General features: G+C 47.9%; 1 protein-coding gene across 8 annotated transcripts in view; it reads left to right on the plus strand.

Annotated features, from left to right (window-relative positions):
* Window positions 1–25,468, plus strand: part of PAPLN (papilin, proteoglycan like sulfated glycoprotein) — a 71,765-nt gene that overhangs the window by 28,022 nt on the left and 18,275 nt on the right. For 6 of the 8 annotated variants that reach the window (XM_019551218.1, XM_019551211.1, XM_019551216.1 and 3 more), the window contains exons 3-15: window positions 3,565–3,680; window positions 8,336–8,396; window positions 8,971–9,073; window positions 9,809–9,939; window positions 10,137–10,260; window positions 11,113–11,193; window positions 12,383–12,555; window positions 13,247–13,370; window positions 14,659–14,785; window positions 18,046–18,271; window positions 21,417–21,593; window positions 22,738–22,894; window positions 24,680–24,766. In XM_019551218.1, coding sequence (XP_019406763.1) covers window positions 3,565–3,680; window positions 8,336–8,396; window positions 8,971–9,073; window positions 9,809–9,939; window positions 10,137–10,260; window positions 11,113–11,193; window positions 12,383–12,555; window positions 13,247–13,370; window positions 14,659–14,785; window positions 18,046–18,271; window positions 21,417–21,593; window positions 22,738–22,894; window positions 24,680–24,766 — 1,687 coding nt within the window. The remainder of the gene's footprint in view (window positions 1–3,564; window positions 3,681–8,335; window positions 8,397–8,970; window positions 9,074–9,808; window positions 9,940–10,136; window positions 10,261–11,112; window positions 11,194–12,382; window positions 12,556–13,246; window positions 13,371–14,658; window positions 14,786–18,045; window positions 18,272–21,416; window positions 21,594–22,737; window positions 22,895–24,679; window positions 24,767–25,468) is intronic. The other 2 variants (XM_019551215.1, XM_019551217.1) reach the window with 2 other exon arrangements.

The raw sequence follows: 25,468 nt of genomic DNA on the forward strand, positions 1-25,468 counted from the left end.
TTGGCTAGAGGATGGAAATTATATGGAAGGGTCTGAAACTCAGAGAATGGGTTAGCGGAGAGAACTGGGGGAAAGATGACATGAGATGGCCAGCACCAAGGGATAATTACCAGGAAGTTGCAGTGAAAAGGAGTTGGATGCATTTAATATCTAAAAATTGAACAGGATGGTAAAGGAGAAGCAACAACTCCTGCAGCTGCTTCCATATGATTACTAGGAGAGTGTGGGTAATGGGCAGGAAGAACTGATGGCAATGCTGCAGCGAAACAATCCATGAGTATGATTGCAGAGATAAAGATGAAGGAGGAGGGACATAGCTGTTCTTTCAGCAGTGGCGGAAATGTAGATCTCAGGCATCCTTATCAGACCTAGTCTGACCAAACCCAGGAGGCAACACAACATGATAAGGTTGCAGTGAAAGTTACTCATGCGCAAGGATGCCAGGTGGTGGTATCTGTTTTTTCAGCAGCAGTGCTTTCTTGGAGTGCAAAGGGCAGGAGAGACTGGGTAAAAGGAAAGTTAATTTATGAAGCAAATAGCATATGCATACTTTCGTTGTAAAGCTGCTGTGGTTTTTCTAAATTTGTAGAGATCTTTTGTAGAGAACTTTCTACCTGAGCACAGCTTGGAAGCAACTCCAGATTTGGACCCTGAGGAGGAATGTCGCTGTGAGCAGCAGGCTCTTATACCTCTGTCTCTGCTTCATTGTCCCCTGATTGGCAACACTGGCTTCCTGCCCAAGCTGCACATGCAGCCCCTTCTAACTAAAGAAAATGCAAATAAACAGCCCTTTGTGCAGTTGTGTGCAGACAACACCAGCTCTCCCTTCCAGTTGCTGCTCCAAATCCAGACTGTAGCGTTGCCTCAGGACTCCCCACAAAACATTAGTTTTTCTTTTTTTTTTTGCCTCCTTTCTTTCTAGTTCATGTCATAGAAATTAATCTTCCTGCATATTCACAAGCACTGTTCCTTCTCAGAACTGTCATACCCTTAAAGCTCCGCGTCTTTCTGTGTGCAGATCACACCAACTGCAACAGACCAGGCAGCCTCCAGGTATGGTAACCAGGGATCTGGGTTTTCCATTTCCTGTAGAAAAACAGAAAAAAACACAGATTTTCCCTTTTAATCAGAAAAGCATGGATTTTTCATTTTAATGGAGAAATGTGGATTTTCCACTTTTGCAAAGAGCTCTCTGCAGGCTGGCAGAGTTCCAGCCTACAGGGGGCGGGGGAGTGGGATGAAGGCTGTCAGGCAGGGGACACCATGAGCATGTGTGTGCTCACACATGCACATGGCCACCAGGCAGCCTGGAGAGCAACTCCTGCAGGTAGGTCTGGGGACACAAGGGGGGTTGAGACCCCCATAGGGAGGGAAAGAGTGAGTTGGGCAGGGCTGGGGCTGCTGCCCAGCTGGGGGCATGCATGGGGCTTGGGGACCAGGGCCAGAATGTGCAGCTGCAGGGCCCTGGCAGGGAGTGGGATGCATGAACAACACCTGCCCCAGTGGTTGCGGGGGCACAGCAGTGGCAGCAGGACTGGTGGTGGTAAGCAGGGGAGCTCTCACAGCTGCCCCCAGCACTGTTGGTGGGGTGAGGTGGCGAGTGCTAACTAGGGGTGGGCAACCACCTGCAGACCACCTACAGATGCCACTGTAGGACTTTTTGTAGGAGGTGAACTGCCATGTTCAGGGGGTGCACGTGCACCCACTATGTGTTGCCCCGATGGGATGGAGCTGCAGGCAGCTCATCTGGAGGTTGAGCGCTGGCTCCCTGCTGCTGCATGCACTCCTGTTAGGTGGGAGAGGGGGCACATGTCCCCCAGATTTGAGGTGGGGGTGGGCTGCCTGATGTGGGCTGGGGGTCCCTGCCCTTCTGCCCTCCCCCCAGGGCCTCTGCAGCCCAGTGGGTGGGACCGGGCCAGAGCAGGGCCAGACAGAGAAGCTCCTTGCTGCTGCAAGCCCCATGCTGCCCTGGCTAAGCACTCCTTGCCCTCCCAGTAGCAGTGGGGGTGGCAGCACAGAGTTGTGCCCCTCATTGCTGCCGGGCAGGCAGGGGCACCTCGTCAGGGTGGTACAGAGCTCCCAGCAGCAGCAGTGAGTTTCACTGCCTGACCTTGCTCTGTCCTACCATGCCAGATCCCACCCACTGGGCCATAGTGGCCCCAGGGTGATGGCAGCAGGATGGGGAGCCCAAGCCCACAGCAGGCAGCCCACCTTCGCCCACACCGTAGGCTCCACTCTAGCCATACCACCCATAGCGGAGGGGGAGTTGGGCTCCGAGCTCCACTCCACCACAGCAGTTGCTGCCTCCCATAGATGGCAGCCAGGGCTTGGGTGCTGCTGCAAAGGGCGGGGGACTGTAGACCTGGGTCCCTGGCCCTGTAGCCCTGGCAGCTGGGGCCCCTCTCCAGCAGGGCTGAGGGGTTGGGGAGGCTGTGGCTGGGGAGTGAGGGAGACCAGCAAGGCTGGGGGGCTGTGGCTTGGGAGTGAAGGGCCTGGACCTGCATCCTGGTGAGTGAAGGAGGCAGGGTGAGCTCTGATTTCCCATGATAAAAAACCCAAAATCAAATACCAAAATGTATAGATACTTAGAATTTATTTTATTATGGTGATTGAGGCTCTGGTAGGCTTCCATATTGCCTTAAAATTGTAAATATATTGATAAAACATTGTGTTCAATTGATACATGTATATTAGTAGTATTTCATTTTCATCATAGATTTTTGGGGGTTTTCATCAGAATTTGTTTTGTTTTTTTTTTATTAGAGAGTTTGTGATTTTTAAACGGACCAAACCAAGATCCCTAATGATAACTTATATGGTTCTGGGGCAGCATTTTCCAAGCATTGCAGCTGCTACAAGTATCTTGTGCTTGTACTACAAGTATCTGCTTTGTCTTCCTGCCTACTCTGGGAAGGAGTACTCTCCATTTAGAGCCATGGTTCTCAACCTTGTTAGACCCAGGGCACTCCTCCTTAGAGTCAAGGGACCCCTAGGAAAAAGCCAGCTCTTAGCTTTCACTTGTTTTTTTACCTACAGAAAAATACTGGCAATAGAACACTTCTTCTGTTGCAAAGAACTCAGAAAGACCACAGCAGGTCAGTCTGTCTATGGCACTCTGGATTCCTATTTGAAATCTCGGGGTTCATCTTGTGAATCGTGTGTAGGTGTCTCCACACCTTAGACTGCTAATATTGTAGGCATCCTGCAGCACCCTTAAAAGGCTCTCTTGGCACCCTGGTCAAGAATTACTGATTTAGAGGCTTGTTGGGCAGCAGTAAAAACACAAGAAGCTAGAACTCTTTCTAGGAAGCAGCTGGGTGGATGAGACAGAGTCTAGAGCTGGAGATGTTTAGCAGCTGCTCTCCTACTTGGAGACAAGAGGCTAGTACTCAAAGGCTTTTATTTCTTGACTTTTTGTCCTTTTTTTCCTTTCTAACTATTATCTAGGAAAAGGGAATGGTGACATCTTTACTTGGTTTGGAATAGGTTGGTTTCCTGGTTCATACTCATCACTGTTTTTGTCCTGTGTCACCTTATTCATTCAAATATCTTTGGTTTTTACAGACCCGCAAGGTGAAGCGGCAGAGTGATGTCTGGGGGAGCTGGGGAGAATGGCATGAGTGCAGTCGGACTTGTGGTGGGGGCATTAGCTTTCGGCAGCGACTTTGCCATTCACAAAGGTAAGTGGTGGTGTCCTTTTATATCACTGAGCTCCTTCCTCTTTGGTAGCTCAGAACAGGTTCCCAGTGTCTCTTGGGGATGAGAACTGTCACTCATATGCCATGAATATTCATGTTCTTTTATTACCTGCATGGAAATATTACCTCCTCTGTTACCCAAGAGTCATCCCTATTAAACAAGTCTCCTAAAACACTGTTTAAGTGTAATGGAATATACCGTGTAGGGAAAGGATGGTTTTGAAAAAAAGGTGTTTGGATTCAGATCTAGTGTTCAGGCCAGACCCTCAGACCATTGCAACTTCATTAACCTCCCTGTAGCTTCACCAGTTTGCATGAGCTGAAAGTCTCAAATTAGATTTTTTTTTTTTTTTTTTTTGTTAGGGTTTGGAGTATGGTTCAGAACATGGATTAAAGTTTGGATTTTTTTAATCCCAAATTGCACTGACTTTTCTAGTATGGTCTCAGTCCAAACACCATAGAACTGAAGTTGTCAGGTGTTCCTATGGGATCCAAAAACTAGCCCCTCTTCCATTTTCAATCCTATCTACATCCAGAAACACAGCAATGTGTGGGGATCCAGAAGGACAAATCCAAGGTACCCCACATTCAAGGGGGAGTGAGAAGTTCTTTAATTTTGTGGTTATGGGTATCACTAACAGAGATTGAATCATAGAAAGTAAAGGTTGGAAGGGACCCAGGCGGTCATTGAATCCAACCCCCCTGCTCAAGGCAGGACCATCCCTGACTAGATCATCCCAGCCAAAGCTTTGTCTAGCTGGGTTTTGAAACCCCCCAAGGATGCAGCTTCTACCACCTCTCTGGGTAACCTGTTCCAGTGCTTTACTACCCTCCTAATGAGAAAATTCTTCCTGATATCTAACCTAAACTTCCCTTCCTGCAACTTGAGACCATTGCTTCTTATTCTGTTGTCTGCCACCATTGAGAATAACCTAGCTCCATCCTCTTTCAAACCCCCCTTCAGGTAGTTGATGATTGCTATTAAGTCTCCTCTTCTCTAGACTAAATAAATCCAGTTCACCCAGTCTTTCCTCAGAAGTGATGTGCCCCAGCCCCTTCACCATTTTTTGTCACACTGCTGAACTCTCTCCAATTTGTTCACATCCCTTTTGTACTGGGGTGAGGGATGGGAGCAACACTGAACACACTACTCCAGATGTGGCCTCACCAGTGCTGAATAGAGTAGAATAATTACTTTCTTTGACCTACTAGCAACACACCAACCAAAGCAGTCCAGTATGTTGTTAGCCTTCTTGGGAACTAGGGCACACCCCTGGCTCAATTTCAGGTTATTGTCCACTGTAACCCCTAGGTCCTTTTCTGCAGAGCTGCTGCCCAGCCAGCCAGCCAGCCCCCAGCCTGTACTCGTGCATGGGATTGTTCCATCCTAAGTGCAGGACTTTGCACTTGTCCTTGTTGAACCTCATGAGATTCATTTTGGCCGAATCCTTCAGTTCATCTAGGTCACTCTGAATCCTAGTCCTGTCCTCCAACATATCTACTGCTCCCCCCAGCTCAGTGTCATACAGACTTGCTGAGGGTGCACTCTATGCCATCTTCCAGCGCATTGATGAAGATATTGAACAAAACCGCCCCAGGACTGACCCCTGAGGCACTCCACGTGATATCAGCTGCCAGCTAGACATTGAGCCATTGATTACTACTCTCTAAGCCAGATGCTTCAGCCAGTTTTCTATCTACTTTACAGTCCATTCATCCAGCCCATACTTCCTTAGCTTGCCTGTGAGAATGTTATGGGAGACCATATCAAAATTAAGCTATATCCACTTGTCTCCCCACCTCCACAGAGCCAGTCGTGTCATCATAGAAGGCAATCAGCTTGGTCAGGCATGACTTGCCTTTGGTGAATCCATGCTGACTGTTCCTAATCACCCTTTTCTCTTCCAAGTGCTTAGAAGTGGATTCTTTGAGGATCTGCTCCATGATTTTTCCAGGGACTGAGGTGAAGTTGACTGGTCTGTAGCTTCCTGGATCCTTATTTTTCCCTTTCTTAAATACGGGCACTATGTTTACCCCTTTCCAATCACCTGGGAGCTCTCCTGATTGCCATGAATTTTCAAAGATGATGGCCAATGGCTCTGCAATTACATCAGCCAACTCCCTCAGCACTCTCAGGTGCATCCCATATGACTCCATAGACTTGTACGCATACAGCTTTTCTAAGTAGTCCCTAACCTATTCTTTCACCACTGTTGGCTGCTCACCTCCTCTCCAGACGGTGCCATCCAGTGCAGTAGTCTGACAGTTGACCTTGCCTGTGAAGACAGAGGCAAAAAAGGCATTGAGCACTTCAGCCTTTCCTGCATCCTCTGTCATAAGGTTGCCTTCCCCATTCAGTAAGGGACCCACACTTTCCTTGATCCTCCTCTTGCTACCAACATACTTGTAGAAACCCTTCTTGTTACCTGGGCTGGGCAGGACAGCCATGGGGGCTTCTCCTATGCCTTCTCCCGCTGTGCCTGCATCTTCCTGGGTGGGGTGAATGGCAGGACAAGCCCTTATGGCTGCCCTACCTGGCCCCAGCCTCCCAGCACTTTAAAAGGAGGGCTGTGGGGCTGTGCCGGACTATTCCCGGGGGGTGCCTCCAAAACATCTGAAACATTTCTGAAAAGTTTCAGATAGTTTAGTTTAGTTTTGTTTTGGAGACACTTCAGAGCCTTCTGTTTCATTTTGAATGTGGTGTTTTGGGCACCAAAATGGGCTGAAACACCTCTGAAACAAAACAGCTGCTGAAATTTCGCACAGCTCTAGCCCCCGGTCCTCTCCAAAAACTTCTGGGATTGCCTGCACATTGCTGTATTGTCTTCCCACAGATGTCAGGGTGATTGAAGTCCCCCATAAGAACCAGGGCCTGTGATCAGGAAACGTCCGCTAGCTTTTTGAAGAAAGCCTTATCCACCACTTCCTCCTGTTCTGATAGTCTATAGCACACCCCTGCCAGGACATCACCCTTGTTGTCGTCCCTTCTAACCTTAACCTACAGACTATCGACAGGCCTATCTCCAGTTCCATACTGTAGCTCTGAGCAATCGTATGGCTCTTTTACATAAAGGGCAACTCCTTTTCCTCTTCTTCCTTGCCTATCCTTCCTGAACAGTTTGTACCTATCCATGACCATGCTCCAGTCATGCGAGCTCCCACCAAGTCTCTGTTATTCCAATCATGTCATAGCTTCGTGACTGTGTGAGGACTTCCAATTCTTCCTGCTTGTTTCCCAGGCTCCAAGCATTTGTGTACAGGCACCTGAGGTAACTAGTTGATTGCCCTGATTTCTCAGGGGGTATGAGAGCACCTCCCCTGTTGCCCCTTCCTGCTTGCTTTTCCTCCAGGTCTTTCACTTCCCCACCTACCTCAGGGCTTTGGTCTCCATCTCCTGGTGAACCTAGTTTGAAGCCTGCCTAGTTTGAAGCGAGCCTGTCTGTGAAGATCCTCTTCCCTCTCTTCGTCAGGTGGATCCCATCTCTTCCCAGCAATCCTTCTTGGAACAACATCACATGGTCAAAGAAGCCAAATTCCTGCTGGCGGTACCACCTGCACAACCAGGTATTGAACTGCAGGATGCACCTGCTCCTGCCCGGGCCCTTTCTCTTGACTGGAAGGATCGATAAGAGCACAACCTGAGCCCCAGACCCCCTCACCCTTGCACCCAGAGCCCTGTAATCACTTTTGATACACTCAGGGTCTCCTCTGGCAGTATCATTGGTGCCCACATGGATGAGCAGCATGGGATAGTAGTCAGAGAGCCGACTGAGCTGTGGTAATCCATCCGTGACATCTTGAATCCAGGCTCTGGCAACCAGCAGACCTCCCAGGACAACAGGTCAGGCCGGCGGATGGCTCCCTCTGTCCCGCACAGAAGGGAGTCTCCAATCACAATCACCTGTTGCTTCTTGGTGTTGGTTGTCTCAGTCCTACCCACCTGGGTGAGGCCCATCTATCTTCCTCCACTGATGGAACATGCTCCTCCCTCTCTGCTGCTAGGGCTGCATATCTGTTCTCCAGATGAACCACTGCAGGTGGAGATGAAGATCTCTGCTTGCTGCTAGAAGTCTCAAGGCTCCAGCTTCCACCCTCTTGGGTGTCCTTTTGTCTCATGTTTCTTCTCTCTGTGCTCACTGGGTACTCTGGGAGGCCATTTCTGCTTTCTTGGTAGGAGTGCTAAAATGAGCAGAGAGATCAGCAGGAGGGGAACAGTTGATCTTTTGAAACACCACTTCTCCCTGTCTGGTACTGAGCCAGGTGCCTCTCCCTGCCCTTTTTGGAGAAAGTCAGTAGCAGAGAATGAGAAGACAATTGCCACCTTTTCTTTGGCACATCTTACTTTTCCCAGTTATCATATAAGTGTAAACAGCAAGGTAATATGCTATCTTCACCTGTGATCATGGCAGGAGAGTGAATGGAGAGATACCAGACACATAGGGCAGAAATATGATATCTGAGGCTGTCAGCTCAATAAGGGTAAGGAAATGTCTTAGTACTCATGGCAGCGTGTAAAGTGCTGCTTACGCTTTCACATTCACAGTGCACCCTAGGAGAGTCTTAATAAGAAAGTCATTGAGGGTGCTATTTACAGGCTCCTCCTTATAAATACTTCATGTTCTTTCTCTCTCTTTCAGGACAGATGGTGGGTCCAGTTGTGTTGGACCATCGGCAAGCTACCGCTCATGCAACGTTCAGGTATGGTATTCAGTATACTTTTTCCGTCTCTTCCCCATTGCTTCCCCTCCTTGAGGACCCAAGTTACGTTCACTGTCTCTGAAGTTCCACACAGAGGAGTCTTCTACTGATATAATCAGTGAACAGTCTTCATCTGGAGTCCCTCTTAGGTTGCTGAGTCCAAGACATGGATTTTTGCCAAGAAGCTCTAGGATAGCATGAGGAAAAGATTTAGGCTCCTAAATCTGATTCCAATGACTCAGAAAAATCTAGATTCTTGTGTGGGCATTGCACCCATTACAGACTTGGAAAACACTCAGAGTTTGTTTCTGGTTATAGGTTGATGGTATCTAGATCACTTCTGGCTGGGAAGAAGTCTCTAACTCTGCCATAAGACAAGGATGAAGTTAGGCCCACCGGGTGACACAGTCATGTGCTGTCCCACAGCAGAGCTGTGCTCAGGAGTGACTTTTTCAGGCTTCATAAAGGAGCTGGGAGGAGCACTCCTCAGTCAGATGGTCATCTTAACTTCTCCTCCCTCTGTGAGTCCTGTGTATCAGATGCCTGTACTCTTCTTTTTTTTCCCCCCGCCCAGAGCTGCCCTGAGGACTCCCGGGATTTCCGAGCAGAGCAGTGTGCTGAGTTTGATGGGGTGGAATTCCAAGGAAAGAAATACAAATGGCTTCCTTATTATGGAGGTAACAGATGCAGGGCTTTAATCTTGTTCTGTACCTGTTCACAATAGATATTGAGGTATTAGCTTTTGACTTAAAGCAATGGTTCCTAGGTGGGAAGACTGCAGGGGCCTCTGTCTAGAAAGAAAATCACAAAAGTATAACATCTCTATGGAAGGAGTCCTAGGTGTAGAGATTGTGATCCAGAGGGGTTCTTTCCTGGATTGGTTGGGGTGGTTCCTCTTCTCACGCTGTTACACAGGCTGGCTGGAACGGGTTGCAGTGAGGCACAGAAGTTCCAAGGAACAACAGTTAATTCTTCAGCCCCTTTGAACATCTGATGAAAAATGTCTCAGGTTGTGTCACTCAAAAATGAAGTGCACCTCAGAAAATCTGCATGTGTGATTTTTCTAAGGTGACTCCATGAGCTGTTTCTAGAGGTAGGAACAGAAACCAAAGATCCTGGCTCCAAGCAACTTGCTCTAGCCACTAGACATATTGCTTTCCATAATCGCTCAACCTGTTCTGAGGGCTTTTTTTAAAGCCATGAGAAGAATTTTACTCCTTGATTGTGGAGATAGGTGGTTCGTAATTTTTTTTGTCAACATTTGCACTCCACGAATATACTCTGCATAAAGTACTCATTAATATTGATATTATCCATTTAAGATCTGATTACATTCAGGGGTCAGGCTCTTCTTGTATCTGTAAGGTATTACTGATGTCAGATGACATGTGCTGTGGTTTCTTTTCTGCCAGCCCCCAGTAAATGCGAGTTAAACTGTATTCCCAAGGGAGAGAACTTCTACTACCGGCACAAGGCAGCAGTGATTGATGGGACACCCTGTGAACCAGGCAAACAGGATGTTTGTGTCCAGGGAGTCTGCCAAGTGAGTGATCCACCCAGCTCTGTCCTATCCCATGAAGGAGGGAGGTGTCTGTCAGTTTTCCTAATGTTTCCCTTTGTCCCCTTCTGCCCCTCCCTAGCAATGCCCAGTTACCCACCAGTACCCTTCTTCCCTTGACGGACATCTTCCTTCTCTACTGCTCCTCATTTTATTTTAAACTGTTAACTGTGCTCTGACAGGCAGTTGGCTGTGATAACATGCTGGATTCTGCTAAGAAGGAGGACAAGTGCCTGCAGTGTGGAGGGGATGGCAAAGCCTGCTATGAAGTGAAGGGCACGTTTGATGTGCCTAACCTCCCCAAAGGTATAGTAGTTGGATTTTCTAGGCTGGTTCACTAGAATAGGCAGGTAAAATAAAGCCTAAGCTTGCCCTGACCCTTTGTGGAAATTGGTGGAGAGTTTGATTTGCTTTATTGGTGTGATTAGGGCTCTGTGTGCTCACCCAGATCACCCACACAGTATGATGCCGTTTTGCTGCTCTAGAACTGGAAAGTGTACTGAGCACCTCATGGTGGTCTTTATCTGGAGGGCCTCACTGCAAGCCTATGCACCTCTACCTCCACCCCATCTTTCACAGCTCTTGGTTTATGTCAGTGCCATGGGCCTTCACGACAGCAGAGGCTTTATTGAATTGTCCTTAAGGAGCTGTCTCTTGGCACTGCACTTTGCAAAGGAGCCATGTTAACTGTCTACACCACCACCCTAAAGTGGTGGGAGACTGGGCAGGACAGGAACCTCCTGCTTTTGACTGGCTCTGAATTGTATCAAAATAATGATTGCAGTGAGCTGAATCTTTTATCTGGGGCATTTTAAATGGTCAGAGTGGTAAGCTCTATCAGGGTCTCTAAAGGAAACCTGGGCAAACGACTGACTGTATTGCTCCCAAGGTTTGGCTCTCAGATATGACTGCTCATGGGTGCACTGTATTCATGAAATCGATGGACCAGTCCACAAAGAGAGCTGTGTGATGGTGTCCCAAAATAATTGAAACTATAACAGCTGGATGAAACAGAGTCACCATCTCAGAATTGGTTTATTCAGCCAGTGGTGACACTGGGAGCATCTGTTGCCCAGAGGGGTGATCTCCCCCATCCTTGATCACTGTTTTTCCTCCCAATACATTGAGTTTATTCACAAGCCCTTTCATTTCCTCCAGGTTACAATCAAATCTTCATCATCCCCGTAGGAGCCACGAGTATCCGCATTAAGGAAGTTGAACCTACCAGGAACTTTCTGGGTAAGACGGACATCATTGTGAGTTCAGTACTGCAACACCAGCTTGGACTCAAGTCACAAAAATCCAGTCTGATTTTTCACTCGCACGCAAGCTCAGGGTGTTTGAGTTGAGGGCTTGGCTATGCTTTCTTGAAGGAGAAAGATCTGGGCGCAGACTTGGGATCTGAATCTTAGCTTGGCTAGTGAATACCCTTAGAGAATTAGGGCTATTTTGCTTCAGGTGCCTAAATGGCATGTGAATAGCTGCCATTTTTGACACTTGCTCACAGTTCGGGACTCAATTTCACCCTGCCACAAGTGAGAGTGGCAGAGGGAGCCCTCCTGTGTTTTAGGCCAGTAACCTAGTGGTTAGGGTGCTTGCCTAGGGACCAGGGAGAGCCAATTTCTAGGTATCATGATGCAGGGTTTGAATCTACATCTCTTGCTTCTCTGCATAGCGCTCTAAACATTAGGCTACTGACCCAGTATACTTTGCATTTAATGTTCTTTGGATAAATGTATAAACAGTCCTGGGAAAGTTTGTGGCCCATGAGAGCATGGCCCATGGCTGATAGACCCCAGTATTTTCTCCCATCCAGGGCAGCATCCCTCTTGCTGACCTGTGCACCCTCTGGCTTGTTTAATTCCTCCTGGGCATACCTATCACCTTCTCTTTCCTGCTCAGTGGGCCAACTTCAAAAAAAAGCTGGAGAAGGGTCTGGATGATGCCTAACCTGTGGCTTGGTGTTGGAGCACTGTGCTGGGAAATGGGTGATGCGGGTTCAAACAGTAGTCAGTCTATTGGGCTACAACACGAGGAGGTCTTTCTCTTATCTCTCTGGCATGCAGGTGCCTGCTTTTCTATGACTCCAAGTTCAGGACTTAGCTGGTCTTATGTCTTGTGCATGAGCCTGGGTGATTCTGTTTGACTGCTGAGCCAGTCTGTTAGATGGATACTTGCATGTCAACCCAACAGTCACTCTCAGGAAGGTTGTGGCATGTCCGCAAAGAAGCTGGGTTTTAAGTGATGGAGCCGAGGAGCTGTGTGGGTTGCTAATGCCCTAGCAAATAATAAGAACAAAGAACAGTTAAGCCATACCACAGGTGGCGTCCGGTTGGAATGCCGCCAGCATGTTGTGTGGAGGAGGTAATGGGGCTTTCCAGGCTATCCATTCCCCACCTCCTATTCTGTGTCCCTTGGGTTTGTCCAGCCATCAAGAATGCACAGGGCGAATACTATCTGAATGGGCACTGGACGATTGACTTCAGCCGAGCACTGCACATTGCCAGCACAGTTGTGCATTATGATCGAGGCTCTGAAGGAGACCTGGCCCCTGAGCTCCTCTATGCCAGGGGCCCCACCACTGAACCCTTAGTCATTGAGGTAAGCAGCTGTGTTTACCCTTGGCTGATGTTGCCATGCCACTGGTGCTGCAGATGGTCATTTGCAGAGATGACATGTTTTGTCTCTGAAGGATAATTTCAGTGGGTGACGGGGAGCCGATATGGCTGGGCTGAGCCCATGTAAGCAGGGATTCCAGCAGGGGTCTCTCTCATAATCTGTGGGCCCCCAAGAACAATGAGGTCCCCAGCTGCATGCAGAGGAGCTGTCAAGCCAAATTCGCACCATTTTTCTCCTCGGGTTGCCTTCTGGTCCTGTTGCCTAAAAAGGACAGAGCAGGGGGCGACCTGGTTGTGGCTTACTTCTACTCTGTCATGAAGCTTGAGAAGAGAGCAAAGGAAACTCATGAGTGAAGATCTAGTTCAGAGTTGGGAGGTGGAAGGGAAGTTGAATGATTATTTGTTACCACTGTGCATCAGGATCCTTTAGGTCAGAGAAAGATGCATATTTTCCCCTCCCTGGGAGAAAGAGGTAGCTCTCAAGACCTGGTAGGGAAGGCAGGGAGGAATCATGGCATAGACAATACGTGATCCCTGAATGCAGGGGAACAGGGGACTGGGGGATCTGCCTTCCTTGGATCCTTAGCTAAGTATAGGGAAGCATTGGCAAGAGGGCTGGAGGAAATGTTCTTTATGTTCTGACTCCATTTCTTTGACCCTTTTTTTTTTCTCAGCTCATCAGTCAGGAGACAAACCAAGGAGTGCAGTATGAGTACTACCTGCCCTGGTATGGACAAAACACAGGTTACAGCTGGAGCTATGGCTCTTGGAGTGAATGCAGCTCTGAGTGTGGTGGAGGTAAGGGGCACAGAGTTTGGGAAGAAATGCCATCACCTGCTGTAGGCAGTAACCCATGCTTGTGTACTACCCAAAAGGGAAAATGCTACATGCTGCCATCTGAGGAGAGTTCTGCAGACTCTTCCTGAGCGTGTCCCACCAGGAGATGAAGGGCCATGGACCTCTAAAGCAGGCTGTGAAGGCTCTGTGAAATGGAGACCTGTCCAGGGCTCTTTGTGGGCTTATTCACTACTCTGCCCTCCAGAGCCTGGTCTGGCTTGGTTTTCTATGTCCTCAGTGATGGAACTTCCATAGCTTCACTTCTCAAAGCTGTTTCCCAGCCTGAGAGATTTTTTCCACTCAGAATGCCTGCATTTTTCTTTGGTGTTAGCTCTTTACTCACCGTGTAACCCCCTCAAACCACCCAAAGCATGTCCTCTCCAGGCCCACCTGCTTGCTGTCCTGCCTCATGTGATGGAGCCTGCTACCATTTGGGGACATAGAAGATCTTTATTCCTTCCAGTCAGAGAAGCTGCCAGAGTCCCTGTGCAGGCATGCCATGTTCAGTTAACATACTCAGTCACCAGCAAAGCAGTGGATTTTATAGGAAAACCAGCTCAACAGTGTATAGAACCCTCTCTGTGCTGGTGGCCACTGCTGCCCTTTCTAGCCTGTGATGTGAGTAAGAGGGTGCCTCTATAGGAACTGGCATTGCTTTCTCCTAGTGCTATAATCTTGTAAGAAGCATGCAGAATTGCCATTTTTTTCCCTCAAGGCTGGTCTCTCTTCATCCTGCTGCAGACCCAACCTTCTGGGCCTGACCTGCAGCGCTGCAATTGTAACAAGTCCACATGTGGTAGACAGGATACTGGCTAGATGAACCAGTGGTGTGATCCACCATGGGATTTCTTATGTTCTTACATGCGGCAGACAACAAGCATAATAGTTACCAGATGAACTGTGTGGTATGGTACAGCCCTGAGGAGCCAAGGGTAAACTAGAATCTTGTTCTACAGCTTCCAAACACAGATCTCAACCACTTCCATCAAAAGAAAATTCCTCTTGGTTGGCACTGTTCGTTGGTTAGCTGGTCGTGCTCAGCTTTCTTGTGGGCTCAGATGCTATTGAGGAACATGCCTGCTACAAGAATCCTGGGTTTGCACTGGGCTGTGTTTCATTCACTTGCATGTAGGTGAGGTCAGGGCTCCACTCTACCCCAGAAATGGGCCATTGCCAAAGCTATTGCATTTTAATCCCTTTTATGGATGAGTTGCCTTGACCAGGATACTCTGGTGCTTTTCTCCTTTAGGTTTCCAGTCACGCTTGGTGTTTTGTACCATAGACAATGAAGTTTATCCAGACTACATGTGCAGGGATAAACCAAAGCCAGTCAATAACCGGACGTGCGGTCATCAGAACTGTCCACAGACAAAGCAGTGAGACTTCTCACCTCTCTTTCACCTCTTTATTATTATGGGTTTTGAGAGTTAAAAAGAAGAGTGCTGCTCCCCTCTAGCTTCCACCACTTCCACCTCTGTCTAGAGCTCTCAGATGAAACATTGGAAACAGGTTTCCGGTGTACTAAGGGGAGGTGATAGCTGAGCTGTGACTGGCAGAGCAGGGGGCAATGGGGAATGAAGCCTTAGTGACTTTTGAACTTGGGACTTAAACAGACAAGTCACTTGAGCACTTCTGGAATGTTTTACAAAGGATGTGGGAATGAATTCCCGACTACACGAGGAATTGACATGTCCAAGTTATTGCCCTGAACAAGGGATCTCCCTTTCCCATCCTGAGGTTACTAAGGTTATTATCATGGCTCAAGTGTGGGTAAGGAGAAAGATTCACTTAATTGTTTGTTGCATGTTTCATTTGGAGCTGCAGCAGGGTTGGAGTTGGGCATATCCCTCTGTATGTCATCAGTGCAGCCATGCTGTCTTGGCCCTTTCTGAATGGACTGAGCCCTGCAGCTTTTTCTCCTCTGGGACTTTCAGGTTTTTTCCAGTTGCCTCAAACTTGGCTACCACATCTATTAGCTTGGGAGAACATGGTCCTATGTGGGTCATCTCACTGCAGGCCCAGTGGGATTGGAGGAGGTCTGTTGGGATGCCAATGGATAGAGAGTGATCAGAGGCCTGGGAATATTTCTAAAATACATGGTAATCTGTAGCTCCGGATTTCTGTATGGTGCTTAAAGTCCTTTAAATCCTATGTTCTGTATATAAAGGATTTCTTACGTCTATCTGCCGGGCGTGTGGAAAAACAATTGGAGATCTCGGAAGAGAAGGTAACAAGAAGGAGAGAGAGATTATAGAAAGCGCAGTTTCAGCTGCTCCCTCTCCATCTAGCAAATCTAGCTGCCTCTTGAGCCCAGTGGGTCGCTTTCATCCTTGGTGATGGTCTAGGATGATGCTTTTCTTTTGACTCTTACCCTCACAATTGAAGGTGGAGGGTCTTCACTACTGGAAAGTGGGGGGCAGCTTTGCTTAGGCAGCTGTGAGTGCTATTGCTAACTTTGCTCCTCCATGTGGTTGCCATAGAGGGTTCTTTGTATCTTTGGGTATCCTGTCCTGATGTTACTGTCTCTCTTGGATAAGATGGACTGCTTTGGAAGAGTCTGCTCAATTCATCAAGATGATAAAAAGCAAGAAAAAAAATGCAGTAGGTTTGGTTATTTAAAATGGATCAGAATTCCAGACTGATTTTGCTGCAGCCTCAGATCTCCTCCTCATGGCATGGGCTCCAATGCTAGCATAATAGCGAACAAGTATAGTGATTAATGTGACCCCACAGATGTTCACCATCATTACTCAGACACAAAAGAACAAAACATTGCCACCTTAATTATTTTAGAAAGACTTCATCTTTTGTTGCCCTCTACTGTCAGTAGGTTGGCCTTGGGCATCTTCTTTCATGACATCACCCTCACAGGTTGCCTTGGCTTGCAGATGATCTGAGATGAATGAAGTGAGGCAGAAGGTATCTTTGAGTGTCAGAGGCAAAAACTGACTAAATATTGGAAAGACCTTTTAAAACCTCATGTTATGGCTTTACAAGAGACAGAAAATGCATTTCTCACTCCCACTGCCACAGACTGTTGATCAGTGAACTTGTTTTCAGTGGTTGGCCTGATTAACTGGGTGGCCTCTAGTTGGAAGCTAATTCCTGTTGTAGGGTAACTTTTAATTATTTTGCAGTTGCTATTTACATTTGGGCTGAACTATCTGCATCTGCAGTAGGAGAGAAGTATATCAGTGGGGAGGGGTGGGGCAAGGGATTAAATGCAAAATCTTGCCTTCTTCAAGTTTCAGCTTGTGATACGCACTGGGGTGCTGGAGGTGTTGGTTGAGCTTCCAGCCACAATTTGTGACTTAGATCCATGTCTGCCTTTTCTGCTGAAGGCCATTGGGGAAGTACTAGGTCCCTTATGGGTAAGGATGGTCAATGCCCCCTTTAAAGAAAGCAAGTTACCATCTCCTCTGAAAGATGCCTGTAACCCTCACAAAGAAAACCATTATTTGTTATGGACAGTCTGTACATTTTATTGAGCCATGTTTTAGTTTTGTTTTCTTTGTTGGGGGAGGGGTAAGAAAATTGATAGAATCTAATCACCTCTAGGTACCTCAGGCCTTTATCAGCACAGTGGCGGGCTTGCATAAAGTACAGATAACATAGTTGTTGTGATGTTCAGTCCAGTATCCCAGGAATCAGAGATCCATGCTTGATCTATCCAGACCTTGAGCTACCATTGATGTTCCTGTAGTTGCATGCAGAAGTGTGATCTGCTTCTTCCTGATGGAGGGTATGCAGAGGGCTGTATTGGGGAGAATCATTAAGAGATCTGGATGGCATTCTTGTATTCATTTTAGTTAATTTGTTGGCAGTAGAGATAACCCACTAGGTGACCAGCCACCCCTGACCAGCAGGAAGGGGATCCATAGATCACACCCAAGAATGAGCATAATAGAGTTTTAAGGCAGAATGACCTGTTGGTTTGCTGATGTGGTAATTTTGCCTGTGGCTGGAGTTGGTTAGATGGCCAGTTTGGCTGGTGGTTTTCTTCTGTTGCTCAGTTCTGTACACCATGTTTAAAAAGGAGGTCAATGGCTACAGAGTACTGCTTCTTTTTATTCCTTTTTGGAACTAATTAAAAGCTGAGGCTCCAGTAACACTTGAAGAGGTTTTTCCACAGCCAGAGAACCACGTTCTTTGAAGTTAGGGATTTGTCCTACAAAGAACAAACCATGCTGCCCCATTTCCCCAGTACTCTGTGCCACAGCTGCTTGCGTTTAAACTCATCCATATCTTTGCTCCAGCGCCTTTTGAGTTCCCACCTCTGATAATGTAAAGGCAGACAGCTCCACCCAGATTGTTGCAGAAAAATTCATCGTGCGTGAAGTCATTTCCGCAGCTGCCTTCCCTGACTCGCAGATGATGTGATATCTTCAATTATCACCGTCACTGTTCTCTTTTTGCAAGAGAGACAAAAAAATGCAACCTTCTGATGTCAGACCATGTGACAGCTCCTGTGATGGCTTCCTTTCCTGCTATCACTGGTGTGACAGCACAAAAGTAGATTTTTCTGTAACATTGAATTAGGAATAGAGCGCTAACACTGCCCCACTGTGCCCCAGCTGTGATCTTGCAAGCCCTACTTATTAGACCTTCCTTGCTTGTTCTTTTGGTTTGCTGACAGCTTTTCTGTTACCCACAGCTGGAAAACTGGGGAGTGGGGACCCTGCTCAGCCACCTGTGGAGGGGGCCTGCAGACCCGTTTGATTTACTGCACATCACATGATGAACGAAGCTTCGAGGAAGTGGTGGATGATGGGGAGTGTGCAGCTTTAACACAGCGCCCCCGGGACATGCAGTCCTGCAGTGTGCGGCAGTGTGCAGCATGGAGCACAGGGCCCTGGTCTGAGGTGAGGTTACATACTGGGTACGTGTGTGCAGGCAGCAAACACCATCTTGGCCAACAGCTGAACTAGGGACCTCAGGAGCTAAAAGCAAGGGGTGCCAGAGCTCAGAAGCCAGGCTCTTTCTTTTCTTCTGTGATGCGCTTGTGTCCTCTGTAGACTGAGTACAGAGAGGGATCTATAGCATGTGTCTGATATGAACAGAGGTCCAATTCTGTGTCAATCCCTGATTTCCAGTGGTCTTGTACTAGGCTGCCTATGAGGGCAGGGTCTAGTTGATTCAGAGAACTGAGTAGGGTTGTTCGTACCTTGTGTTTCTGTTATGGGGCACTGTTTGAAACATTTGTCCAACTGGCAGCCCTGCATACAATTTAAGTCCCAGAAGGTAAAGATGGAAGATGCCTATGGAGTAGGGGTGCACCGATAGAGATTTTTTGGGTCAATAGTGATGGCTGATTTTTAGCAAGCCATATTGGCTGATATTGATCTGATTCCGACATATAACTGGGCAGCTTGAAGAGTGGCGTCTGGCTGGTAAGTCTGTTGTGGGGGAAGGGGTGTGGGGGGGAACAGATTGAGGCCCCCATGAAGGAAGGGAGTGGGGCAGGGGCAGACACTGTACAACTGGGGGGAGGCATGGGATGGAGCTGTGAGTGGCTTGTGCAGGGCAGGGGTGGCTCCCACCACTGCAGACACCCCAGGAGGGCATGGGGGGTTACATGTGCCCCCAGATCTGCATGTGGGGTGAAGGCAGGCTGCTGCTGTGCTCTGGGGCTGGGACAGCAACAGGCTTTTCCTGGCAGAGGGTAGAGGGGCTGGGCTGGACTGTGCTCAGGGTGGGTGGTGGTGGCACTGGGAGGGGAGCCATGGGGAGGCTGCAGTCACTCCAAAATTCACCATAGCTCCCCCAAGCCCCCCCGTCCCAGCACCACTGTTGCCTGACCCGAATGCAGCCTAGCCCAACCCTTCCCCCATCCTCCCACCAGGAAGAGCTTGGCACTGCCCTGGACTGAGCCTGCAGTGGCAGCCTGCCCTCACCCTGCATGCAGCTCTGGGGGCACCCCCCCCATGGCTTCCTGGGGTGCGTGCAGTGTTGGGAGCTGTGCCCCCCCACTATACCCCGGGTGTGTAGTGCCTGCCCCTGCCCCAGCCCCACTTCTCCCTCACCGCAGGGGCCTTGATCTGCCCCCTCCACACCCCTTCCTTCACAACAGACTTACCAACCAGACCCAGCTGCTCTCCATGCTGCCACCTGCATGCTGCACTGTGGCTGAGCACATGCACAGGGCATGTATTGGCCTCGTTGTTGGCCACATCAGCCAAAAAAAGCTGATTGCTGATCCTCTCAATCTTTCTTATATTGGTGCCAATCCAGTATGAGACCGATGTATAGGTGCAACTCTACTATTACGTTTGACTCAGTCAGGGGGTGGCTATCCTGCAGCACATGTGCTGCAAGTGGCATGGGCGGCTTCTGTGTGCAGCATGCGGCAGATTAGGGAGGAGACGGGCAGCACAACGGCAAATAGTCAGGAAGCAGAAAGCAGAGCAGCAGCTCAGGCAGAGAGCACAGGGCAGGAAACAGACAGCAGAGCAGCAGATTGGGCAAAGGAAGGGAATCATAGTGGCACTTGGGGAGGTTGCAGGGCTAATTTGTGGCACATCTGACCAAAAGTTTAGTCTCTGCTGATTTTAATCTACCTCCAAAGGCTAAAATGTACTTCCAGGGTCACATTAAATCCTGGAAACAGCTGCATCACACTACTATGACCCTTGTTGTCTGAAATACTGCAACATAATGGCATTGGACAGTGCTGCATAATACCATGACTTTGCAACACCTGAAGTAGGCTCAGGACTCTGCCTTTGCCTTTGAAGATGTAGGAAAAGCATGAACACTGCACATATGCCATAGGTTCCAGAATGAGTGGCAGCCCTGAGAGTTCATGGGCACCAGTGGAAGAAGCCATATTGTATTGTGTGCAGATCAATTAATGGAGCCAGAAAGCTGACATTCCCAAAGGCAGCTGCATCCTGGTTTCCTAGAGATAAAAGGTGGAGGGAATTGTGGGGAAAATGGTTGCTCGCTGATAAATGAATGGCTGAAACTCCATCCAAGGAGCTCATCTACACCGATTTAAAAAGTGAACCTGCCAGGCTGCAATAGTCCTATTCAGAGAGACACCAGTCACTAATGGAGAAATTGTCTGGGTGCCAGGCAGCATGACTGTGAAAGAAACAGAGGAACATGGCATTAAAGTAACAGGGGGGATGTGACACTGAAAACATTTACTCACAAATAAAATGTAACTTCCAGCAGAGAAGGTGCATCTCAGCCCAACAGTGTGAAGGCTTCCTCTGAGTCCTGTTGAGAGGGACAAGGTCACTAAGCTAGGGATCTTGGCAACACCAGTATCTAACCACTTTCCTGCCCCTCCAGGCCTCATCTTTTGCTGATTTCTATCGGGAGCCAGTGTCATTTAGCTCCTATACATCATTTTTCATCTGTAGTTCTTAAAGCACCTAACAAAAGTCTGTATCATTACCCCCGGAAAGGAAGCAGAGGCAGGGACTTGAAAAGATTTGCTCAAAAATCACCCCAGCAAGCTATTGGCAGAGACTGAAGTAGAGCATGGGTCTCCCAAGCTTTATGGCAACATCTTTACTATCAAACTAAATTGCCTCTTATGTAGCCTAATTCATACCATAATTTCTTGAATATAAGATGACCTGGAATATCCTAGATGACCTCATTTTTCAAAGGCAAAAAGAATTTAAAAACCCCTCTTTCCCTGTAATAAGTACCTGAGTAGCAGCAGCTAGGAAGGAATGCCTGCTCATTGTTCTGCTCCCTGTGGGTGGCTGCAGATTTTACTTTCGGCTTCACCCAGAACCTGCTCTTACCATACTTCTTGTATATAATGCTCACTCCAATTTCCAGCAGTTGTTTTTTGGGGAAAAGGTGTGTGTGAAAAAACATGGTATGACAGCACCATAACATATGTATTTTAGGCTGATTCTATGATGGGTTTTTGTGCTGTGCATTTTCAAATCGGAAAGCCTCTTTGAAGCTGGGCAGTCTATCCCAGGAAACTTAAACTTAGGCAGTACCTACATGCATTCTCTGTAACAATCAGGACCCTTCTTGCAGTGCTCCATGACATGTGGCGAAGGCATTCAAACCCGGAGTGTCATCTGCAGATCAGAGCAGGGTGCTCAGACTTTAGACGTTGCTTGCCTGCAAGAGTCTAAGCCAGTGGACACCCAACCCTGCCTCAGGGAGACATGCCTTCAGGAAATTGGTTGGCACGTTGGAGACTGGGGCCTGGTAAGTGTCACGTGCTGATGGTTCTCACTTGGTTGATTAAGTCACACTGCACCTCCCATGTCACATTTTGATTGGATTGGCCCATGCATCAGTGACTGAGGGCTGGGAGCACATGCTGCTTTATTAGCAGCTCCCAGGCATTCAGTCACAGTGCAATCTGGCCTAGTAAAGCTGCAGTTAATCTTCTGCCTGCTTTGCTTATGCCTGATACAAAAATAAGCCTTTTTGCATGGGATTATAGCTTCAATGACTGAAGCAACATGTAGCCAATGCACAGAGACAATCCACTATTGTTGCTAGTTCCCATCACTTTGGGACATTGCTGTCAATCCATTGCTGTCATTCAGATGCTACCAGCAGAGTATGGCTTTGGCCCCATCTCTACTGAATTGGAAGTCTTGCTTTGGTGAATTGGTTTAAAGTATGTTCCTGAAGTGGTTCAGGGGAATCCAGTGTAAGCAGAGTTTGGCTTGTTCTTGTGGATAGGACCAAACTTTGTTGAATCTGGTTTGGTCAGGATCAGCACTGAAGTGAGGTCAATACATGGTATCTAAACAGTTTTGTCCCTTCTGTGCTGGTTGAGTTAGCCTGTACTGGGTTGACACATGCTGAGCACAATTTCCTGCTCTCTTTTGGCTGGGACTCTTGCCCACTGTTCTGTGTGGTGCCTACATTTCCAACAGAACCAGGGCTGAGATGTTCCCTTTATTTGTGTCCCATCTTTTGAACATTACATTCTACAGCTAAATAAATGGACTCTCTGAGGCTGCTGAACTTTAGCTTGAGGAGATGTGTTATATGAATATTTATGCCCCATACCCAGCCTCCTTGTCTCTGTTCTGTGCCGCTCCCCATTTCACTCTGCCACCCCTGCCTTCTTCTGAGGAAGGGTGGTGGCTTCAGTCAGCTACACTCACTGGGACCCCCGAATCTGGTTGTCCCATGGTAAGCGGTTGTGCAGCCCCTAGGACCAAGCCCAGCAGGATGTGTGGGTTGCACTGAAACTGGAGTTGCTCCATTCCATGTTCATCCCTGCAGTAAGTTGCTGTTTGTTTTGCATGGCCAGAAGCTAACCGCATTGATGTTCAGCATCTCAGGTTCTTGGTTCTGCTTCCAACTCACTTGCCTCATTTTTGCTTTCAAGTGTTCAAAAAGCTGTGGCTCAGGTTTCCGAACACGCCAGGTCATCTGTGCTGATGGGGAGTCCAGACTCTACAGCCCTGAGGCATGCCAGGCCATTCAGCCACAGGTACCAGCCAGGCTGGAAAACTGCAACTCTCAGCCCTGCCACCTGCCACAACGTAAGTGTCATTGCTGGACAGCTGGATCTTCCTCAGATGCTCCTGCTTTCAAGTACAGATTCCCAGTAACTCATGCCTTCCGGGCTGAGTGTTTCAAAATACCTGCTTACCAATGTGCAGATGCTATGTGGTCACTATTTTGTTCTGCAGGATTTGTTGTGGGTTTCTTCCTCCCCTATCTGAAATGCACATCAGACATGTGAGCAATGCTTCTGCCTGCCCCTTTCAGTTCCTGTATTGCTCTTGCCTGTGTAATAGCCTCAGTCTTGGCAGAAGCTGGTAACTGACCTAAACCATGACTGTAAAACTGGTGTCCCACAAGGGGTAAATGTGCAGCTCCTGGGCTCCTACCCAGCCCCTGCCCCATTATTTTTGTAGCTGCTGCTACATTTAGGGTCTGTAGGCCCCTCCCCAGCCATGAACTTTCACATCTTCCTCCCACCCCAGGGAGTGCGGTGGCACAGCCCACAACATGAGGGCAGCCAGCGGCATGGTGCATCAGTGCAGGGGGAGGGAGGGAACTGTAGTGCCCATGTGTGCAGTGCTGAAGGGATCTAGTCTAGGGGCCTGTGGCTTGCGCTAATGAAGCCCCAGCTTGTACAGTGTGCAGCCCTGAACTAAGCTTAAAAGCATAGGCCACAGGACAGGGTGTGCCACCTGGGCCATGGCCCAACCAACTTTTAGCACATTCATTTCTATAACCCACAAATGAGTGCTTTGTCATCCAGTTAAAACTCTATAGCTATTTTTGTAACTGCATAGCTAGCTAAATCAATGTGCTAAAAGTTGGTTGGGCCATGGCCTGGGTGGCCCACCCTGTTCCATGCCCTATGGTTAAAAGGAGAAGTCAGTGGAGCTATAACCAGGCTATCTGCAGTTGGGAGTAGGGAGAAGGAGCAAGAAGTTATAACAGACTGTCATTCCGTGTGGATCAGGTATAGAGAGGAAGACCCATAACAAGCTGCCCAGAAGGTCCCATTTGGTCTCCATTCTCTTTCTCAAGCCACCTGGACCCCATCTCAGGAGTGGGAAATGAAAGCTATCAAAAGTTCTCCCATGTCACCAAGCCTGACAGAGAGATGGGGGCACTTTGGGCTTCCATCCAGCTCATTGCTGCAGTAGCAGGAGTGATATTCAGAATGAACAAAAATCCTCATATGCCTCTGAGCCCAAGGATCTTTTATTGGCCAAATAAATGAAGTGGTACCATGGCTTCCCAGCCATAGATTGGTTCATTTATCAAGCTGGGTTGACCTCAGAACTTTTGCCCCTTTCTGTGGGGCAGAAGCCTAATAAAAGACCCCCAAATTAGTTACCTGAAATAATGTGGAGCAGCTGGTATTTCCCCTTGGCTAAGTAGAAATAATCATGGGCTGCTTTGTTCTCCCTCATTCTCCTCTTGGGCTGTAAGGTTCATTTTACCTGTGAAAGGTGCACTGTGTGGGCAAATATGACATAATGCCCACCTGCAAGCAGAAGTTTGCAAAGATTCTGCTTCCTACATCTTTAACACAGTGGATCTAGGATTTCCCATGAAATTTTAACACAGTGGCTGTATGAGGCCTCTTCCCTCTTGTGGCCTGATAGAAGGGACAGAAGATCATGCAGCTTTTGAAAGATGTCTGCTTCCACCCACGCTCACTTCGCTGCAATTTGAAATAATTTGAAGGACCCTTGATCCCCATTTGAACGTATCTTCCCTTGACACTTTCATGGACACGGGGTGGCTGATCAAGTCCATAACTATCGTAAGTACACTGATGTCACACGTACATCTCCTTGCAGAGGTCCCCAGTATGCAGAACACTGTGGGCTACGACATCAGCCGACAGTTCTTGTTGATCCGCTACCACCCAGACAGCACTGCCACAGGTATGACAAGCTTACTGTTTCCTTTGTTATTTTGTTTTAGCTGTTTTCCTCCTTTTCCTTACAGTGGCTTCCAGGCCTGAGGAACAATCCCTTCACAAGTATTGCATTGTGTCTAGATCAGTGATTTTTCAACCAGGGTGCCATGGTGCCCTGATGTGCTGCCAGACCATTTGAAAGGTTCCATGAGTTATGAGGAGATAGGTCAATAAGCTAAGCATATGAGTGCAGCCTCAGGCTTATCCTTGCCTGGCCAATCCTCCACCCCTACTGTCCAGCCCCTCTGCAAGGAGTGAGTATTGTAAAATATATATATTAGTTTTTGAAATCGGGTGCCTTTCAATTCACAACAGTCAGGGAGGGTGCTTCAAGTCCAATGAGTGGTGCCTTGATTCCAAAAAGTTTGAGAACCACTAGTTTAGATGCATCCTTATTAAAGAATATGTAGATATGTAGAAATCCCAGACTTTGACAGGGTGGCATTAGCTGTAGGCAAAGTAGAACACAACATTGGCAAAATGGATGGATCTAGGATTTTGAAAAGGGGGGTGCTGAGGTGCATCGACACATATAAAACAACACATATTTTTCTCCAGTTAAAATATACTAGAAGCTTTAGTGATATGTCAGGGGAGTAGGGAGGTATTATTGCATTTAAAATTGAAGCAGAAATGAATATAATTTAATTGGAATGAATTGAAAACG

This window comes from Crocodylus porosus, unplaced genomic scaffold (assembly GCF_001723895.1).
Source record: "Crocodylus porosus isolate Cpor-Errol unplaced genomic scaffold, CroPor_comp1, whole genome shotgun sequence".
Lineage (NCBI taxonomy): Eukaryota > Metazoa > Chordata > Crocodylia > Crocodylidae > Crocodylus > Crocodylus porosus.